The sequence below is a fragment of the Sceloporus occidentalis genome, unplaced genomic scaffold (assembly GCF_023333645.1).
Source record: "Sceloporus occidentalis isolate IW3139 unplaced genomic scaffold, rSceOcc1.0.p SCAF_2, whole genome shotgun sequence".
Lineage (NCBI taxonomy): Eukaryota > Metazoa > Chordata > Lepidosauria > Squamata > Phrynosomatidae > Sceloporus > Sceloporus occidentalis.
In genome coordinates, this window is record NW_028316982.1 from 8,436,893 (window position 1) to 8,454,946 (window position 18,054).

General features: G+C 45.7%; 1 protein-coding gene across 1 annotated transcript in view; it reads left to right on the forward strand.

Annotated features, from left to right (window-relative positions):
• The window catches only part of LOC149317939 (IgGFc-binding protein-like), an 86,250-nt gene that overhangs the window by 26,933 nt on the left and 41,263 nt on the right, over nt 1-18,054 (forward strand). The window contains exons 17-32 of the mRNA XM_089513260.1: nt 220-369; nt 493-752; nt 851-935; nt 2,110-2,354; nt 2,516-2,799; nt 3,078-3,154; nt 4,224-4,825; nt 6,683-7,259; nt 7,651-7,850; nt 9,341-9,724; nt 10,375-10,553; nt 11,727-11,998; nt 13,883-14,023; nt 15,127-15,389; nt 16,275-16,359; nt 16,927-16,962. Coding sequence (XP_089369386.1) covers nt 220-369; nt 493-752; nt 851-935; nt 2,110-2,354; nt 2,516-2,799; nt 3,078-3,154; nt 4,224-4,825; nt 6,683-7,259; nt 7,651-7,850; nt 9,341-9,724; nt 10,375-10,553; nt 11,727-11,998; nt 13,883-14,023; nt 15,127-15,389; nt 16,275-16,359; nt 16,927-16,962 — 3,840 coding nt within the window. The remainder of the gene's footprint in view (nt 1-219; nt 370-492; nt 753-850; nt 936-2,109; nt 2,355-2,515; nt 2,800-3,077; nt 3,155-4,223; nt 4,826-6,682; nt 7,260-7,650; nt 7,851-9,340; nt 9,725-10,374; nt 10,554-11,726; nt 11,999-13,882; nt 14,024-15,126; nt 15,390-16,274; nt 16,360-16,926; nt 16,963-18,054) is intronic.

Here is an 18,054-nt window from a genome sequence, read left to right on the forward strand (position 1 = left end):
AACTACGATGACATTGCAGAAACCACTAGCTTTCCAGCACTTCACTCTAAGTGAGTCTCAAGCAACACCTGAAGGGGAGCTCCAAAAGGGGAGCACCAAAATGGCAGTGGCCATTCAGCTTCTGGAAGTTTGTAGATAGGATGCTTTTGCACAGCTGAAGTTGGAAGCCTCATAGTCCTACCCAAGTTCACACCAAACTCTTTTCTGTCCCTTTGTCAGGTCCCTCCACTTCATGCAACTTCTCCTGCTCCTTCGATGTGGACTTCTGCTCCTGGACACAGTCAGACACTGACAGCTTTGACTGGACACGACACAAGGGACCAACATCCTCAACAACCACAGGACCCTCTTATGACCACACCACAGGAGGTAAGGAATGGAGGCTGGGCAAATGGATCTCTGCCAAGGGAATCTGCCATTCTTTCAAGCTCCTTCCAGTTTCCCACGTTCTGCAGAAGATCCCTTGTCTTGACAGTTGGCTTCCCTTTTCAGAGGGCTACTTCATCTATCTGGAAAGCAACGACGCCAGCCCAGGGGACATGGCACACCTAGTCAGCCCCACCTGCGCCTCCCTCCGACCCCATTGCTTCCACTTCTGGTATCACATGTATGGAGTAGCCCGCACAATGGCTCTGCATGTCTATGTGGTCTCTGGTGATGGAGCTCCTGAGCTGGTCTGGTCTCAGATGGGGAACAAGGGCAACCGGTGGAATAAAGGAGACATCACTATCACTCACACAGGAAGGCTGCAGGTAATGGAGACAGTCTCAGCAAGGCTACCATGGGCCTGGTCAATAATGCAGAATCTTGTCCAGTTGCAGAACTGACTGGAGATGTTTACATTTTGTAGATAATCCTGGAAGGCGTGCGGGGAGAAGACTTCCGCAGCGATGTAGCTGTGGATGACATTTCTGTGACAGAGGGATACTGCGCAGGTGAGGCCCAGCTGAGGCTCTCCTCTAATTCTTCAGAGCATTAGAGTGCTGCCTCTTTGGGAACAGCATTGGGTTTCTGAAAAACTCACTGTCTTTCCTTCCCAGTCCTTGTTTCATATTGTGTCCTGGGTATTTCTGTTTTCATCCTGGGCTGAAATTTGTACAGCATTTGAACACATTTGTCCAAGTATGATTTCTCTGTGCAATTGGCCTAATTTACACAAATTTGTCCCATTGACTCAAGTGTGTTTTTGCATGGTTTTCTCAATGTGTGACATGCGACATGAATTTTAAATTTTAAAAAATACAATTTTCCATCATAGGGCATGTGGTTACCACAACCACAACCACAACCACGGGCAAAACAACAAGTCCAGCTCCTCCAACCTTAGGTGAGTCTCTGATGGGACCCCTAGGAGTCCAAAGTAGCATGGGAGGCTTCCCCTGGTTTTTCAGGTGTTCCACCTGAATTCATAGTGCCAAAAAGGATAGATGAAAGCTAAGCATTTTCTGGTGTAGCCTAGGTTGCCTTAGAAGGCTCAACAGAGCTAACTGTTCTGTAGATTTATCCCCGAGTAGCAATCTGATTCTAAGGCTGCACCTACACTTCAGGAATAATCCAGTTTGACATTGCATTAACTCCCATGAGATTTGTAGTTTGTTATGACACCAGAGCTCTCTGACAGAGAAGGCTAAATGTCTCACAAAACTGCAGTTCCCAAAATTCCACAGCATGAAGCCATGGCAGTTAAAGTGGTGTCAACCGATATTATTTCTGTAGTGAGGAGGCAGCCTAAATGTGGTCCAAAGGCCCAGAAGGTTTGCCAACTAGGTTCAAGGAGTGAGGAGTTCAGGAGGTAGCTGGATTGCATGAAGGTAGAAACAGGTGTGTGGGTTTTTAAAGTGTTTGAGACCAGAGAAAACATTTAAATCTTGCTCTGATGATGGGATTTCTGGTCATAGGGAATAGCTGACCAGCATAGCAAACACTTAACAGGTCTCTCACATCAAGAGGTTAGTAGTTTTTGCCCACATCAGTTTGAAATTGTATTGATTATTAAATCAGGGTGGTGCTTTATCTCTCTCAATTGCAAGAATAAAGGAGCATGTAGTGGTTTTGCTTGCTGATTCCTCCTTTCCAAATCTACTTCTGACTCCTTTCTCTTCCTTGCAGAGTCCTGTGTGGTGTCAGGCGACCCCCATTACTACACCTTTGACAAGCAAACCCACCACTTCATGGGCAACTGCACCTACACCCTCTCCCAGCTGTGTGACTCCAACATCTCCCTCCTGCCCTATTTCAATGTGGAAGCGACAAATGAACACAGATGGGGCAACACCCAGGTGTCCTATGTTAGAAGCGTGGATGTTGATGTCCACGGCATCCGGGTCACACTGGAGAAGGGGGGAACCGTGAAGGTATATGGCGGATGTGGAAGGGTGACCAATGTACCTTGAATAAGCAATGCATCTAAATAGTATCCCTCCTGCTGATGTGTCTTCTCAGGAGGGGTTCTACCATAATCTTTCCCTCTCCATCATCCTCAGCCTCCAATGTCCATGCCTGAATTTCTCTCTAGGTCAATGGAAAGGAAGCCGATGTCCCCTCCACACCGACACCCGGTGTGTACATCTGGCCCAGTGGCTTCTACACAGTGGTTTCAACAGACTTTGGGTTGAGAGTCAAATTTGATGGAGACCATCAAGTGGAAGTGACTCTCCCAAGCACCTACAAGGGCAAAGTGTGCGGCTTGTGTGGCAACTACAATGACAACCCCGCCGATGATTTCCTCAATCCCCGTGGAGAACAAGAGCCAGATTCCACCAGCCTGGGGAACAGCTGGCAGGTTTCCAACCTCACCAAGTAGGTCACTTGCATGATAGAGCTATGATCCCACCCCCAAATGCTGCCATGTACCAAATAAAAGTGTTGCTTTTGCTTTTCAGTTGTTCTTCAGGGCCCGATCCTGTCTGCTCAGAATCTGTGATGGAAGCAGCTCAGAGCAGCCGTTTCTGTGGACTCATTACAGATGCCACGGGGCCATTCAGGCATTGCCATGGCACTTTGGACCCAACAGGACATTTCACTAGCTGTGTTTATGATCAGTGTGCTCTGCCCCAGGATCCTGGATCCCTTTGCAGGAACCTGCAATCTTATGCAGATGCCTGCAAGTCCCACGGCATTCATGTCGAACTCTGGAGGAATGCCACCTTCTGCCGTAAGTCTGGGGACTGATAGTTCCTACACCTTCCCCGGTGGAGGGAGGGGGGCAGAGAAATACTTCAGAAGATGGAGAAATATTGAAAGAGATAAAATATGATGAAGGGACATTTGTTCCCTCCAGTGAGAGAAGGGCTGCCTCTTGGTGATTTTCAGTGTCTTCTCTCTTAGTAGTATGGGCTGAATCTCCCTTATCCAAAATGCCTGAGATCAGACGTGTTTTGGATTTAATATTTTCTCCATATTTGGGAATATTTGCACATAGGACCTTATCGCACACACAAATTTAAATGTTCTAGGGACTGGAGGAGGATGCTCGTGTGCGCGCGCGGCCGCCCAAAAACGGATTTTATCGCACACAATTCAGTCCTCCAAGAGGCCCCGTTCCGTCCCCCATCGCGCACCCGTTCGCGTCCAGTCCTGATGGGCGTGATTTTTGCCTGACGGATTACCTTCCGTCGGCAAAAAATGGCGCCCGTCAGGACTGGACGCGAACGGGTGCGCGACGGGGGATGGAACGGGGCCTCTTGGAGGATGCCTTCGTGTGCGATAAAATCCATTTTTGGGCGGCCGCGCGCGCACACGAGCGTCCTCCTCCAGTCCCTAGAACGTTTAAATTTGTGTGTGCGATAAGGTCCATAGTGAGATGGGAACCAAATCTGAACACAAAATATATTTGTGTTTCATGTATACATGATTTTGTATACAATATTTTAATAATGTTGTACATGAAACCAGGTTTGTATATATTGAACCATCAGAAAGCAAAGGTGGCACTGTCACAGCCACCCATGAAAGAAGTTCTGGTTTTTGAAGTATTTCAGTTTTCAGAATTCCAGATAAAGGAGACTCAACCTGTATTTTTAATTCTCATGTATGATTTTTAACATATTTTGCTGTGGAGTTTCAAAAGCTTGCATGATGTGTTTTGTGCATATTGGTTGCCCAGCAAAGGCATTGCTCTTTTGTCACTTTGGAAGTTAAAAAGAAGTATTCATAAATGGAGGGGGGGGAGGGGGAACTTTGATTACTTACTTACAGAGCCCTCCCCTAATTGCTTTCTGCAGCCATCTCCTGTGCACCCAATAGCCACTACGAGCCATGTGCCAATGCCTGTCCTGGTACCTGTGTGGATCCGACAGCTCCTGGCACCTGCAGCCTTCCATGTACAGAGGCCTGTGTCTGTGACAGTGGGTTCCTCCTCCACAGTGGCACCTGTGTGCCCAGCCATCAGTGTGGATGCTGGGAGAAGGGCAAGCACTACCCTGTGGGCACTGAGTTTTGGACAGACAACACCTGCTCTTCCAAATGTGTGTGCCCCAGGCAAGGAGGGCAGCTAGAGTGCCCCAGTGCACACTGCCCAAAGGACTATTTCTGCGGAGTTCAAAATGGGGTGCCAGGCTGCTACCCTCACACCTATGGGGTCTGCCGAGTCCACAATGACCCCCATTACAACACCTTTGACAAAGCCACCCACCACTTCATGGGCAACTGCACCTACACACTGGCCAGGTTGTGCACCAATACTGCAGGGTTGCCTTTCTTCAACATTGAAGCAAAGAATGAGCACCGTGGTGGGAACCCATCTGTCTCCTATGTTCAGAGAGTCCTGGTGGAGGTTTATGGGCAGCAGATCGAAATAGTAAAAAATGACCATAGCCATGTGCTGGTAAGTGATCAGACATTCTTGTCCTCTGGCATACCACAAATGCACTGCCATCAAGTATATCACATGTACTCTCACATTTAGTTGCACATGAATGCAAAATTGTCACATAGCTCCATGAGTGCAAGGTTAAATGAAGTGATGTTGTTGTTGATGATGATGATGATGATAACTGCCATTTACAGTCACAGATTCATAATCTAGAATTAGGAATTCATAACTGCTCATACTCAGTAATACAACAAAGTCGCAATCAAGGCACTCTTGCCAGGATCGTAAATATTACAAATCCCACCTTAACAACCAACAGCCATGTCAAACGAAAGAGGTCTGTTCAGCTGTTGATCAGGGTGCAAGGAGAAGGGTGTTTACAGCCCATTCCTGACAATGAGGAAAACTGCAACAATGAGAAGCAAAAGTTCTGTTGCATTTTATTGTTGCAGGTTTGTTCACTGGCAAGAGTAGTTGCACTCTGATTAGCACCTGAACAGACCTCCTTTGCCTACTGTGGCCACTGGCTCTCAAGGTGGGTTGTAGGGGGAAAGGGTCAGGCCAGGAAATGTTGCTTATTTAGTTAGTTTACTTATTTCATTTATTCATATGCCACCTTTCCCCTGGATTAGGACCCAAGACAAAGCATAAGAGCCTTATTGAGAAAACCAAAACAGATCAGGAGAGCCGTGACTTTCTCCTTGCCTCTCTGCATGCTGTCGTAGCACTTCTGTTCTCCTTCCAAAGGGAGATGGTTGGAAAAGCATACCTTTGGCCAAACTGTTTTTCCAGTGTGACAAAATATATGCTTTTATTACTGTCTCGCAAGGAAGAGAACGGAAGTGTTTTGTCAGCATGTGGAGAGGCTCAGAAAAAGCTGCTGCTCTTCCAATCTATTTTAGCTTTTTTTTCTCATGCGACAATCATAGAATCGTAGAGACCACAAGGGCCATCCAGTCCAACCCCCTGCCATGCAGGAAATCACAATCAAAGCATCCCCAACAGATGGCCATCCAGCCTCTGTTTGAAGACCTCTAAGGAAGGAGACTCCACTACACTCCGAGGGAGTTTGTTCCATTGTCGAACAGCCCTTACTGTCAGGAAGTTCCTCCTAATGTTTCCAAAAACAATACAATTTTAAAACACTTTTAAATTTTAAAATATCACACCAAAATAACATTTTAAAGAACAATATAAAATCATGAAAAGGCTCTCTCTCTCGCATCCTCAACAAGCAAGCCATGGGACCAAGAGAAGTTTGTGCAGTTTGTAGGTACCCATTAATAGTCATAATGGAGTGGTATTTACTCCCTGAGAGCCAGCATGTCAGACTTGGGGTATTTTTCATTTTTGGGAATACAAGTAATGTAGTAATAGCTGAATTGCATTTGTGAGCTGGTGAGAGATGCAGCTGAAAAAGATAGGAGGGTCTGTGAAATGGAGGGAATCCAAGCATAATGCTTGGTGTGAATTCACACCTCCCACCATTTCACAGATCCTCACATCTCTCCAGCATTGTATCACTATCCAGCCTTGCAAAAACAATATAAAGGGATATATTACACTACTTGTACCAGTGTGGCATAGTGGTTTGAGTGCTGGACTAGGACTCTGGAGATCAGGGTGTGGTTCCCAACTTGGCCATGAAACCTACTAGGTGACCTTGGGCAAGTCACACTCTCTCAGCCTCAGGGGAAGCCAGTGGCAAACCTCCTGTGAGCAAATCTTCCTAAGAAACTCCATGATAGGTTCCCCTTAGGATCTCCATAATTCAGAAATGAGTTGAAGACATACAACAACAAACAGCACTAAATTCACTTCCAGCAGCTAGGATGTTTCTTTCTGGATTTCTCTTTGACTCCACTTTAGGTGAACAAAGTCCTAACAACACTTCCAGTGCACAGGCTGAATGGTTCCATCAGTGTGGAAAGGAATGGGAGATACATACGGCTGGAGACAGATTTCCGCCTGTCTGTCTCCTATGACGCTGACCACTCAGTAGAAATCTGGGTGCCCACCAGCTATTTCAACCAGACCTGTGGTATGTGTGGGAACTTCAATGATCACAAGGAGGATGACCACATGATGCCCAATGGAGAGCAAGCCAGGAGTTCCACTGAACTGGGAAATAGCTGGCAGGTTCCAAATGCAGAATATGACCGCCCATCTTGCGGTGCTCCAAATCCAAATGTCTCCCACTGCCCTCCAGAAGAAGAGGATCTTTACAGCTCAGAGGCCTTCTGTGGGCTTCTGACTAGCAGCCAGGGACCTTTGGCAGCCTGCTTGTCCGTGATCAACCCTGGGAGCTTCTTTGAGAGCTGTGTCTTTGACCTGTGTGCCTTGGGTGGAAGCCAGCAACTGCTCTGCAGTGCACTGGAGGCCTACGCAGACACCTGCCAAAGAGCCGGCGTGGACCTCCCCAGCTGGAGAAATGCCACTTTCTGCCGTGAGTAGAAGTCCAGAATAACTCCGAAGGAAGAAGACTTGCAATCATTTTTCAGAGATAGCCCATAGATCCCTTCCCAGCAGTTGAAATGCTACAGTCTGTAGTGTCAGAATAAGAAATGCCAATTGCAAACTGTTTCCAACTTTGTGCTGGTGTGAAGAAGAGGGTCTTGTAATTTCTTTAAAAACATGGCTTCAACATGCCTTTAAACCTTACTAAGTACTACGTGATGGAGAGAATATTAGTTCTGCAAAATAGGCGTGCCTCTAAATATGTACAGAAGTACCTGGAAAACTTTGAAACTTCAGCCAGGCTTCCAGACTTTCCTCAAGTACTTCCATGTTGTTCTTTCTAGATATTGACTCCATGCCTTTAACCTCCTTTTTTGCAGCACTCGCCTGCCCTCCTGACATGCACTATGACCCATGTTCCACTGGCTGCCCTGCCACATGCTTCAAGCAATGGGTCCCTGAGAACTGCACTCAGCCCTGCGTGGAAGGTTGTGTTTGCAACTCTGGGTTGGTGCTTAGCGGTGGAGACTGTGTGCCTGTATCGAGATGTGGTTGCATGTACGCCGGCCAGTACTACAGTGTGAGTAAACAATGGAGACTCTTTGGCAATGTTAGTGATGGCTCTCCCCATCTCAGCACCAGGAATCCTGGGTGGAAGTGACATGTAGAAAAGCATACCATCATATCTTTTATTTTGTTGATATATACTATGCTAGTTGACCCAGCATGGTATAGTGGTTTTGAACATTGGATATGACTCTGGAGACCAGGGTTTGATTCCCTGCTTGGCCATGTAACCCACTGGGTGACCTTGGGCAAGTTATATGCTTTCAGCCTCAAGGGAAGGCAATTACAAACCTCTGAACAAATCTTGCCAAGAAAACCTTGTGGTAAGTTCACCTTAGGGTTGCCATAAATCCAAAATGACTTGAAGACACACAACAGCAAACAAGGCTAGTCTTCTTTATTACGTACAAAAGAGTTACCGTTCCTCCATGCCTTTATTTTCTATCTGGTTATGAATTACTTCAGGGGTTGCAACTAGAATTGGGGGGGGGGGGATTTTCACCCCAAGACACCTCCACCTTCAACAAGTTGCATAGATAGATTTCAGCTGACCTAGAAGTGATGTGACATCTTTTCCAATTTTGGTTTGGGCTTTGTAGGGTGAGGATTCTTTGGGGATGGACACAAATTTCCACCAACCACTGTATTTAATATTCAGCATGAGTGTTTGAAGAACAACTTTTCAACCCATTTTGATGAACTGGCTACAAAGAGCTATGGGTCAATTTTCACCCAGTGTGGCTCAGAGCTGCATTTCAGCTGACCTGAAAGCGACATAATATTACTTCCAGCTTTACTTTCTGGCTGAAAATCATCTAATGAAAATGGGAGCTGTGGAGGATGCATACATACCCAAAGTGCTGTATTTTGTTGTGGCTGGGGGCAATGTTCTACCCAATTGTTTTTGTAATTGTAAGGACTGGGGAGATTTGAGGGGTCTCCTGGTGGCCTTGGGGAACAACCACATTTGTTTCAGGGGGTCATGTTTTCCTTGGCTTGTACCTTCCTTTCCCTGGGAGTTGGACTGGATGGCCTTTGTGTTTCTTCCAGCTCTATGATTCTATTATTCTATCTCATCTCCAAAGGAGGACTTGGTGAGTCCAGGTTGAGTCTCCTTTATCCAGAATTCCAAAATCCAAAGCATTCCCAAAACCAAAGCTTTTTTCATGGTTGGCTGAGACAATGCCACATTTGCTTTCTAATGTGTAAGTGTACAGAGACGTTTTTTTCATGCACTCAGTTATTAAAAAATATTGTATAAAATTACCTTCAGACTGTGTAGAAGGAGTATAAGAAACATAAATTAATTTCATGTTTAGACATGGGTCCCATTTCCAAGATAACTCATTATGCACATATGTGCAACTACAGGTAATCCAAAATAATAATAATTTTTTTAAAAATACAAAATAAAAAACCACTTAGGGCCCAAGCATTTCAGATAAGGGTGACTCAGCCTGTGGTGCATTTTCCCTCCTAGCATGTGCTTCTTTTCCTCTGCAGGAGGGAGAGAGCTTTGTAACCGAGGACTGCACAAAGCATTGTGTGTGCCAAGGGAATAGCAACATGATGTGCATGGCCATATCCTGTAGCCCTGAGGAGGTCTGCAAGGTCCAGAATGGCTTGAGGGGCTGCTACCCAGCCTCCAGAGCCACCTGCCACATCTATGGGGACCCCCACTACTACACCTTTGATGGACGGCTGCACCACTTCCAAGGATCCTGCAATTATACTTTGGTCCAAACCTGCAACAACCACAGCGCCTCCCCATTCAGCATCACTGCCCGGAACGAACACCGAGGCAGCCCCACCTGGACAGCCCTTAACTCCGTCGCCATCACCCTGAAGGGTTTACACATTGCTCTGCGGAAGGGCAAGGCCGTCTATGTAAGCATCCAGCTTGGCTTCACGGTTCTGTAACCTTAGTCTTTCTTTGCATCCTCTGTGATGCATCCTTGAAGGGGCATCTTGAAAATGCTTCCCTTGATCCCACAACCTTCATTGGCAGATCTGGTGGGGACATGAGATGAGGTCTTCTTGGTAATTGTTCCCAAGTTCTGGAATTTCCTTTCTTGGGATTTTCCCTCCTTCCTCTTCTCCCATGGATGGCTTTTATTCCAACAGGCCTTTAAGAACTGGCTGGTTAGAAGGATGTCCCTTATTTGAGAGCTGGAAATCTTGTCCTTTAAAGGACTGGCAGATCTCCCTTATTATAAGGGATGTCCCCTATTTGAGGGCTGGAAAACCTTTTCTTTAACATACTAAACATTGTGATGAATGCTAAAATTGTGAGATGTAGCACCTTAAATTTTGCACATATTGTATCCCTCCTCAAGCCTTTGAGAGGAAGCAGTAAGAAAACGTTGTTGTTTTACCAGATATCAGCCAAGTGCTGAGGAGAGATATATCACTGTTTTCTTTTCATTCAGATCAATGGTGTTTTGACCAAGCCTGTGACAACCCGTCTCCCAGATGCCACTATTGAATATATTGGGTCTTATGTGCATGTCATGACAAATGTGGGGGTACAAATTCAGTTTGATGGAGACCAGGACCTCCTGATTGATGTTATGGAGAACCACCAAGGCAAGGTCTGTGGGCTATGTGGGACTTACACTGGTGACCCACAGGATGATTTTTCTACCCCTGCTGGTGTGATTGTGGAGGACGTCAATGTCTTTGGAAACAGCTGGAGAGTCTCAGATGACCAGTGGAAGTGAGTAAAAGGGCCAGAAGTACCCAAGCCAGTGTGTGTTACCAATGTAACCACAATATTGTGACAGAGAGGTGACTTTTGTCCAAGTCTTGCAAGGGTAAATTTTTAACAAATTTGCCGTGGGCATCCTGTAAAGGTGTAAAGAATTCACAAGTTCACAATATTAACACAATTTCTCAACTAACAAGAAACTGTGTCTTGACATATCAAAACAACCTGTCAAAAAGTTGGGAACCACTGCCTTTTTTCTTTTTTTCATTACGTTTTGCTCAAAATCATATTTTGTACACAATCCAATGTTTTTACACAAAATGGTATTTTCCCTCAAACTGCAGTATTTTTATGCACAATGCAAAGTCCAGAGTCCTGTTAGTTTAGTGTCAACTGAAGTAGATGCATAGACAGACCCTACAGGTTAAATGTGTTTCCTTTAGTTGAGACTGCAAATAGGATTTAGGCCAGGGGTTCCCAACTTTGGTGTTCCAGATGTTTTGGACTTTGACTCCCCAAAGCACCAGTGAGCTTGGACAACAGTTAGGAATTCTGGGAGCCAAAGTCCAAAACATATGGAGGACCAAAGTTTGGGAACCACTGATTTAAGGATGAAATGTTTGCAAAAACCAGGAAGGAAGGTAGGGAAGGTAGCTAGGTAGGTAGCTAGTTAGGCTACTGAAAAATGTACAGAAACTCTTGAAGTTTTGCTAGTGGAGTGAAAACATTTGAAGTTTTCCATTCACATGTGCATGTAGGAAATGAGTAGTATTTTGCAGGTCTGGCATTTTCACTGATGACAAAGGTAGACTGGAAGAATCACAATCCTGCAACTGGTAGAGTAATACCAATACCCTTGTATCTGCCACAGTGGAACAATGAGGGGGTGGTAATGCTGATAGCAGGCATTGGCTCACTGGGTCAGTTGTGAACTTGTGACGGGCACTGTGGCACAAGCCCAGGACCAGGGCATCATCACCTGTCTATCATGCATGGATAACAGGGTTTTGCTTTTCTGGAAAGCAATTTCAGCTTTTCCCACAAGACAGCTGATTCTGATGGGCTCCCTACAGTTATTTTGGGCTTCTCCTCTTCAGTGGTCCGTCTTCCAGCCTGCACCTTTTGTTTTTTCCACAGTTGCTGTTCAGCATGTTGACCTTGATTTCCCTGGGTGTTTCTTAGATGCAACTCCACAGTTGTTGTTCCTGTGCCTTGCCCTCCATCTGAGCAGCAAGCGGCTGCAGCACAATGCCAAACCCTCTTAGCTGGAGACGGTCCGTTCTCGCCATGCCATTTTGCCATCCCTCCTCAGCCATATTTCGACAGCTGCACCTATGACCTTTGTACCACCGGAGGAAACTCTGCCCAGTTCTGCAATGTGCTGCGGTCTTATGCGGCTGCTTGTCGGTCAACTGGAATAGTCCTGGGGGACTGGGAAGCGGAGGTCGGCTGCGGTTAGTCCATAACAGTTTCCCATAAATCATTGCTCTAAATGCCTCTATTACACTCCTTTCAATCTGAAAAGGAACTAGGCAGAAGATACTGAGAGAGCTCTCACTTCCTGCTTCCTCTTAGCCAAATTTCCTGCACAGAGTCAGAGGCCACAGGATAAAGTGAGGGAGTCAGGGAAGGAACATCCCAAAATATCACAGGGCCTGCCAAGCTGCCTGCATATGTCTGGTCTATAAATAAATCAATAACATTTGGGAGAACTGAAAGATGCCAGTCCCATATCCAAGCCCAAACCATGGAAGGGTTTTTGCTCCTAAAAAGGTAGCCTAGACATATTGCAAATAAATAAAACCACAGGTTTCATGACATCCCAGTCAGCTCATCGGCCAAGAGCTGTAGCTATGCTCCATCTCCTGTTCTCACCCTGTTCTCAACCCCTGAAAGCCACCTTAAAAGCCAGTCAGCCATCCTGGGGGGTGGGTGTCTGTTCTGCTGGTGAGAGGAGCACTGGTGGATGACATGATCAGCCCACTCCCAACAGTGAATGACAACGAGTTGTGACAAGGACCCTGCAAGGATCCTTTCTTTTGCTCCTCACACCATTGCTCACCGGTGTGAGCAGGCTGCTCCCATCATCCACCACCAGCATTGCAAAAGTCTGTCACTCAGGACAACAGGCTAGGTTTTAAAGTGGGTTTCAGGAGCATTTATGATGGTGGCAAATGTGAATACAAAGCAGTTGCAAGGTCATAAGTCCATCTTATAACATTGTAACTAACAGGAAGCCAGGCATGATTTCTTGTGGCATATAAGGTCCATAAGGAAAGCATGGCCTTGAATTTGTGAGACATGTGCAGGTTCTTGAAGGTCTCTCATTCAGAATATCACCATGAGTCAAAGTAAACTTGATGACAAATAACAGCCATAATGCACACCTGGGCAAGATCCTGTAGCACAAGGTTGTTGTTGTTGCTGAGTGCCTTCATGTCATTTTCTACTTATGGTGACTCCAAGACAAACATCATGGAGTTTTCTTGGCAAGTTTCTTCAGAGGGGGTTTACCATTGCCATCCTCTGAGGCTGAGGGAGTGTGACTTGCCCAGGGTCACCCAGTGGGTTTACATGGCTAAGCTGGCATTCAAACCCTGGTCTCCAGAGTCATAGTCCAATGCTCACTATGCCACACTGGCTTTCTGCAGTGTGTAAAATGTGCATGTGTATAGCTATGCACATCTCTTTCCCCAGCTGCTGCCAAAATCCATGGGGAGCTACAGTTGGCACTCCTTATCCATAGATTCTGCATCCACATATTCAACCATCCACAGTTTAAAAATATTTGTGGAAATAAATTCCAAAAAGAAAACTTGACTTTGCCATTTTAGATAAGTAATGCTGTTTTACTGCCCCACAGTGTATAATGGGACTTGAGCTTCCATGGATTTCAGTATCCATGGAGACATCCTGGAACCAAACCTCAGCAGATTCCAAGGGCCCAATGTACTTTGGCTGTTAAACATGATTATCTGCCATACCTGTTGCCGTTTTCAAAACAGAGGGATGAGGGAGATGGTTGTTGTTTCTCTTCCTCTGTCTCTAGAGAACTGAAGTGGGGACAGGAGACAGTCACAGCTGCTTGGCCATCTGCCCTCTCTCCCTCCCTCCTCTGCCCATTGAATGACCACAGCAGTGCCCCCCACAGGACATTGTAGCTGCTGGGGAGAAGTTTGAGATGGAGAATAAAGGGGCTATTGAATAGCCTCTTGTACCCTGTTCAAAGCAAGACTTACATGCAAGTAACATCAGGTCTTGCACACAAAGAAAAGAATTTGTGTCCAACAAATGATTTGGTTTCTTGTGACCACATTAATCTACAGATTTCTTTCCAGGATTCTGCTTCTTCAACTGCACCTTTGACAAAGACTTTTGTGAATGGCAGCAGTCCACGGAGGACGACTTTGACTGGAGTCACATGGAGCATTGTGTCCAGAATGGTTCAGATGATATCAAGAGTCCCTGCAACTCCTCGGGTATGTTTTGAGTGGACCATATTCAACATACCTTGCATGGGTCACAAAGGAACTGGGCTCACCAGCAATTCTCAGAGGAGACAGCTTGAAACTGACTTGACCACTCAGTGCCTCACTCTGTGTTTGGTCAAGAGATTCAGAAAGTATTTACAAATATTCTCAACCTGGATGAGAAAGGAGGGCACCCTGAAACCTGGTCCTCTCTTCTGGGCAGCAGAGAACAAGCCTGTACCCTCCTCTCTGGGGCAGCCCTTGAGGTATTAAACTGTATTTTAAGGTATTTGAGCCAACCATGTTACCCCAGTCTCCTCGTCACCAGACTAAACATGCCAACTTGCTCAAACTTTTCCCATGTGTTTTGTTCTCCATACTTTTTATCATCCTTGTTGCCCTTCTCTAAACCCATTCCAACTTATCTCTATCCTTAAAAAGAGATGCCCAAACCCAAAATTGAATCCAGGACTCCAGATGAGGCCTGACCAGTGCAGAATATAGTGGCGCTATTACTTCCTTACACCATCACCATCTTCAGTCTGGGACTTTTTCCAGATGCACTGTTTGGTCAAAAACATTGGCTTGTAACCTGCTGATTTGTTCTAACTAGAGTAGACTCATTGAACCAACTGCTTGAATGACAAAGATTTCATTGATTCGACGAGGCTACTCAAGTTCAGTCTAATAATAGGAAGCACTTGTTGTTTCTATGCAAAAACAATTTGTGCAGAAAACAAGATATTTTGCTCAAAGAAAGCCTACTGTTTTCTGCACAAAAATCTTTTGAATGCACAGTTTATTATTTTTGCATGGAAAAATTAATCAAGCAATTATTTGTATTCCTAGTGGGATGCAACCATTTTTATCATCCTACATGTTTTTTTAAAAAAATTTACATGAGTAAAAAGAAAAAGCTGGTATGTCTTTAGTAAAATAAAATAAAATGAACACCATTATCCACTGGATTAATCTTCATGGGGCTGGGAGCTTTTAGGTGGACTCCCCAGCTCCTTGGCACCTTCCATTCCAGTTGTATTGAGGATGGCAGCCCTCCTGCTCTGTTACCTGCCTTCCTTGATCCTTTCTCATCCATTCCATTCCATTCCCAGGAAATTATTACATCTATGCTGATAGCACCTTCACTCACATGGGAGAGATGGGTCAGCTGGTTAGCCCAGAATGCACAGCGCATGGACCATCTTGTTTCCATTTCTGGTACCGCATGGAGAGAGCTTCCGAGGAGGAGTCTCTGAGGGTCTACCTGGTTCAGGAAGAAGAACGTGAACCCCTCCTGGTTTGGCTTACAGCTGGCAGCAAGGGAGGGACATGGCTCCAAGCAGAGTTGGATCTACACATCTCTGGCAGGTTCCAGGTAAAAGACCAGGAAGATGGAGATGCAACTTCCTGGTGGGATACCTACAGTCAAAATAGGAGGATTTTTTTAATCCACTGGTATTCACTGGGGTTTGGGTCAGGACCCCCTTTGGATACTAAAATCCATAGATGCTCAAGTCCCATTATAAACAGCGGTGTGGTAAAATGGTGTCCCTTACATTAAATGGCAAAAATAAAGGTTTGCTTTTTGAGTGTGTGTGTGTGTGTCAAGCTGGCAAGTGGTTATATTCAATTTTAATTAAAAGATTTATATCCTATCATTATTATTAATATTATTATTTTACCTGCATTTCCCCAATGCTCAAGGTAGGTTATAATACAGATTAAAATATAATATATAACTGACAATTAAACATATAGGTGAAGCCACACGAACATAGGATTAAAATGACAATCGCACATTAAAATCACCCAGATTAAAATAGGACGACTGAAAAGTCATAGTTTAAAATCAACTACCTAGGCCTGTCGGACGAGATATACCCCTCTATCCTACATTATATTGTGGGATCTCAGCTCAGTGTACAAGTAAAAACAATTTAATTTGTTTAATCCCTATTTTCATTATCATGATTATTTCAACAATAACAAAATCAGTCTAAAACCTATAAAGGCACCAGATCCCATCTGATTTTGGACGCTAAACTGGGTGAGGACTGGTTAGAGTTTGGAAGGGAGACTGCCAGGGAATCCCAGGTGCTAAAGCCTGCATTTCAGGGGAAGACAAAGGCAAGCCACCTCTGAATAAATCTGGCCAAGAAAACCCTTTGATAGGGTCAACATAGGTCAGTATCAAACTTCATTATTTCTACAGTGTAGGCACCCTTTGTTGATGTCATCATGGATTCTTGCTTTCTGGCAGATCATCCTGGAAGGTGTGACCAGTGCAGGCCATCATGCAAACCTGGCAGTGGATGATGTCTCCCTTAACCCCGGTTGCTGCCTTGGTAAGCCATGTGGTGTAGTGGTTTGAGTTTTGGACTCATCCAGGAGACCTTGGCTGGTTTTCCTTTTCCAGCCCCTGTAACAATAATAAGGGCCAGCAAGAGTACTGCTGGGGGAACTAAGCAGACTCAAGGGGGTCTTGGAAGTGGAAGCAGAGTTTATTTAAACTTATTTTTTGGAGCCATCTATGCCCATGGGGAGAGCCTGCATAGTGTTGTGGTTTGAGCACTACACTACAACTCTGGGAAACCAGTGTTTGGATCTCTGCTCAGCTGTGGTAATCCACTGGGTAATCTCAGGCAAGTCACACTCTCTCACCCTCAGAGGAAGGCAGTATTAGCATACCTCATCTGAGAAATCTTGCCAGGAAAACCCCATGAAAGGTTCACCTTAGGGTTGCATTACGTTGGAAATAACTTGAAGGAACATGGCAACAAAACAACTGGAAGTCTCTTTGCATCAATTAAAAGGGGGATTGAGGAAGCATTAGAATTATACAAAATTCCAGCTATGCTCTTGGCCTTCTCATGTGTGACTTTTCTAACTGAATTTGTCTTTTCTTTCATCAGGGGAGACCCCTACTCCTGAGGAGCCCACAACCTCAGGTAATGCTGCGTAAGCAAAGACGTGGGTTTTATTCAACATGGGCAGGATACAGACTGCCCAAAAAGGGCGGTCTCCCATCGCCCTGGTTTGTGCCGCAAGGGAGCCGCAGCAGACAAACCGCGCAGCTCCATCGTGGAACAAAAAGAACCTGCAAAAAGCGGGTTCTTCTTGCGGCACCTATGTGATGCCGCAAGGTGCCAATGGCGCACCTGTGGCTTTACAAAGGTGCTGGGACGTGTGGGCGCTATGCGTCCATCGCGTCAAAATGGCGGCACCCATGTGTACAGGGCACCGCCATTTTGACACCCGTCATGTGCTAGGGGTGAGGCCAATATGGACGCAACGTCCTCGGCCAACCCCTAGCACGTGACGGGGGCGGCGCAAAGGCCCATTTAAATCGGGCCGAAGTTTCACATAAGATATTCTGTCATCACTATCAGGAGATATGCACTATTTCTGCATAAACAAGAAAGAGTCTCAGTGCTTCTGAAACAGGGTACGGGGTACAGACCGCCAAAAAGAGGTGCCTCCTCAGTGCCTCTCTTTGCTGCGCAGGACCACTGCAGCATTCAAATTGTGTGGTGCTGCTGTGCAGCAAAAAAGGAGCTCCAAAAAGTGGCTCCTTTTTGCGGTACCGCAAAGCGCCACAGATGGCGCAGTTACGTCGCAGCTGAGCAGCACCATTTGGAGGCGGCGCAGCTACGATGTCATCGTTATGCACACCGTCAGTGTGGTGATATGTAACGGCGACACGTCCACAACGTGCTAGGGTTGCAGGGCATGTGCATGTGCCGCCCCAACGCAACCCTAGCACATTGTGGACACGCCCGCAAAGGGCCCATCTGTACAGGGCCATAGCTAGGCTTCGTGTGACATAATTATTAGTGTAGCAATGGAAATTATATGTGTTGGGTTTTGTTTCTGATACACTTGGCAAGCACATGCTGTCTAAACATGGAGCTTTTAAACAATTAAAATGTGGCAAAGAACCTCTCTAAGTATTTTGCTTTGGCATTGATGGTGCCCTTTCCCTCTCTCTCTTACTCTCTATTAGCGTGTATCTACACTGTAGATATAATTCTGTTTGGAAC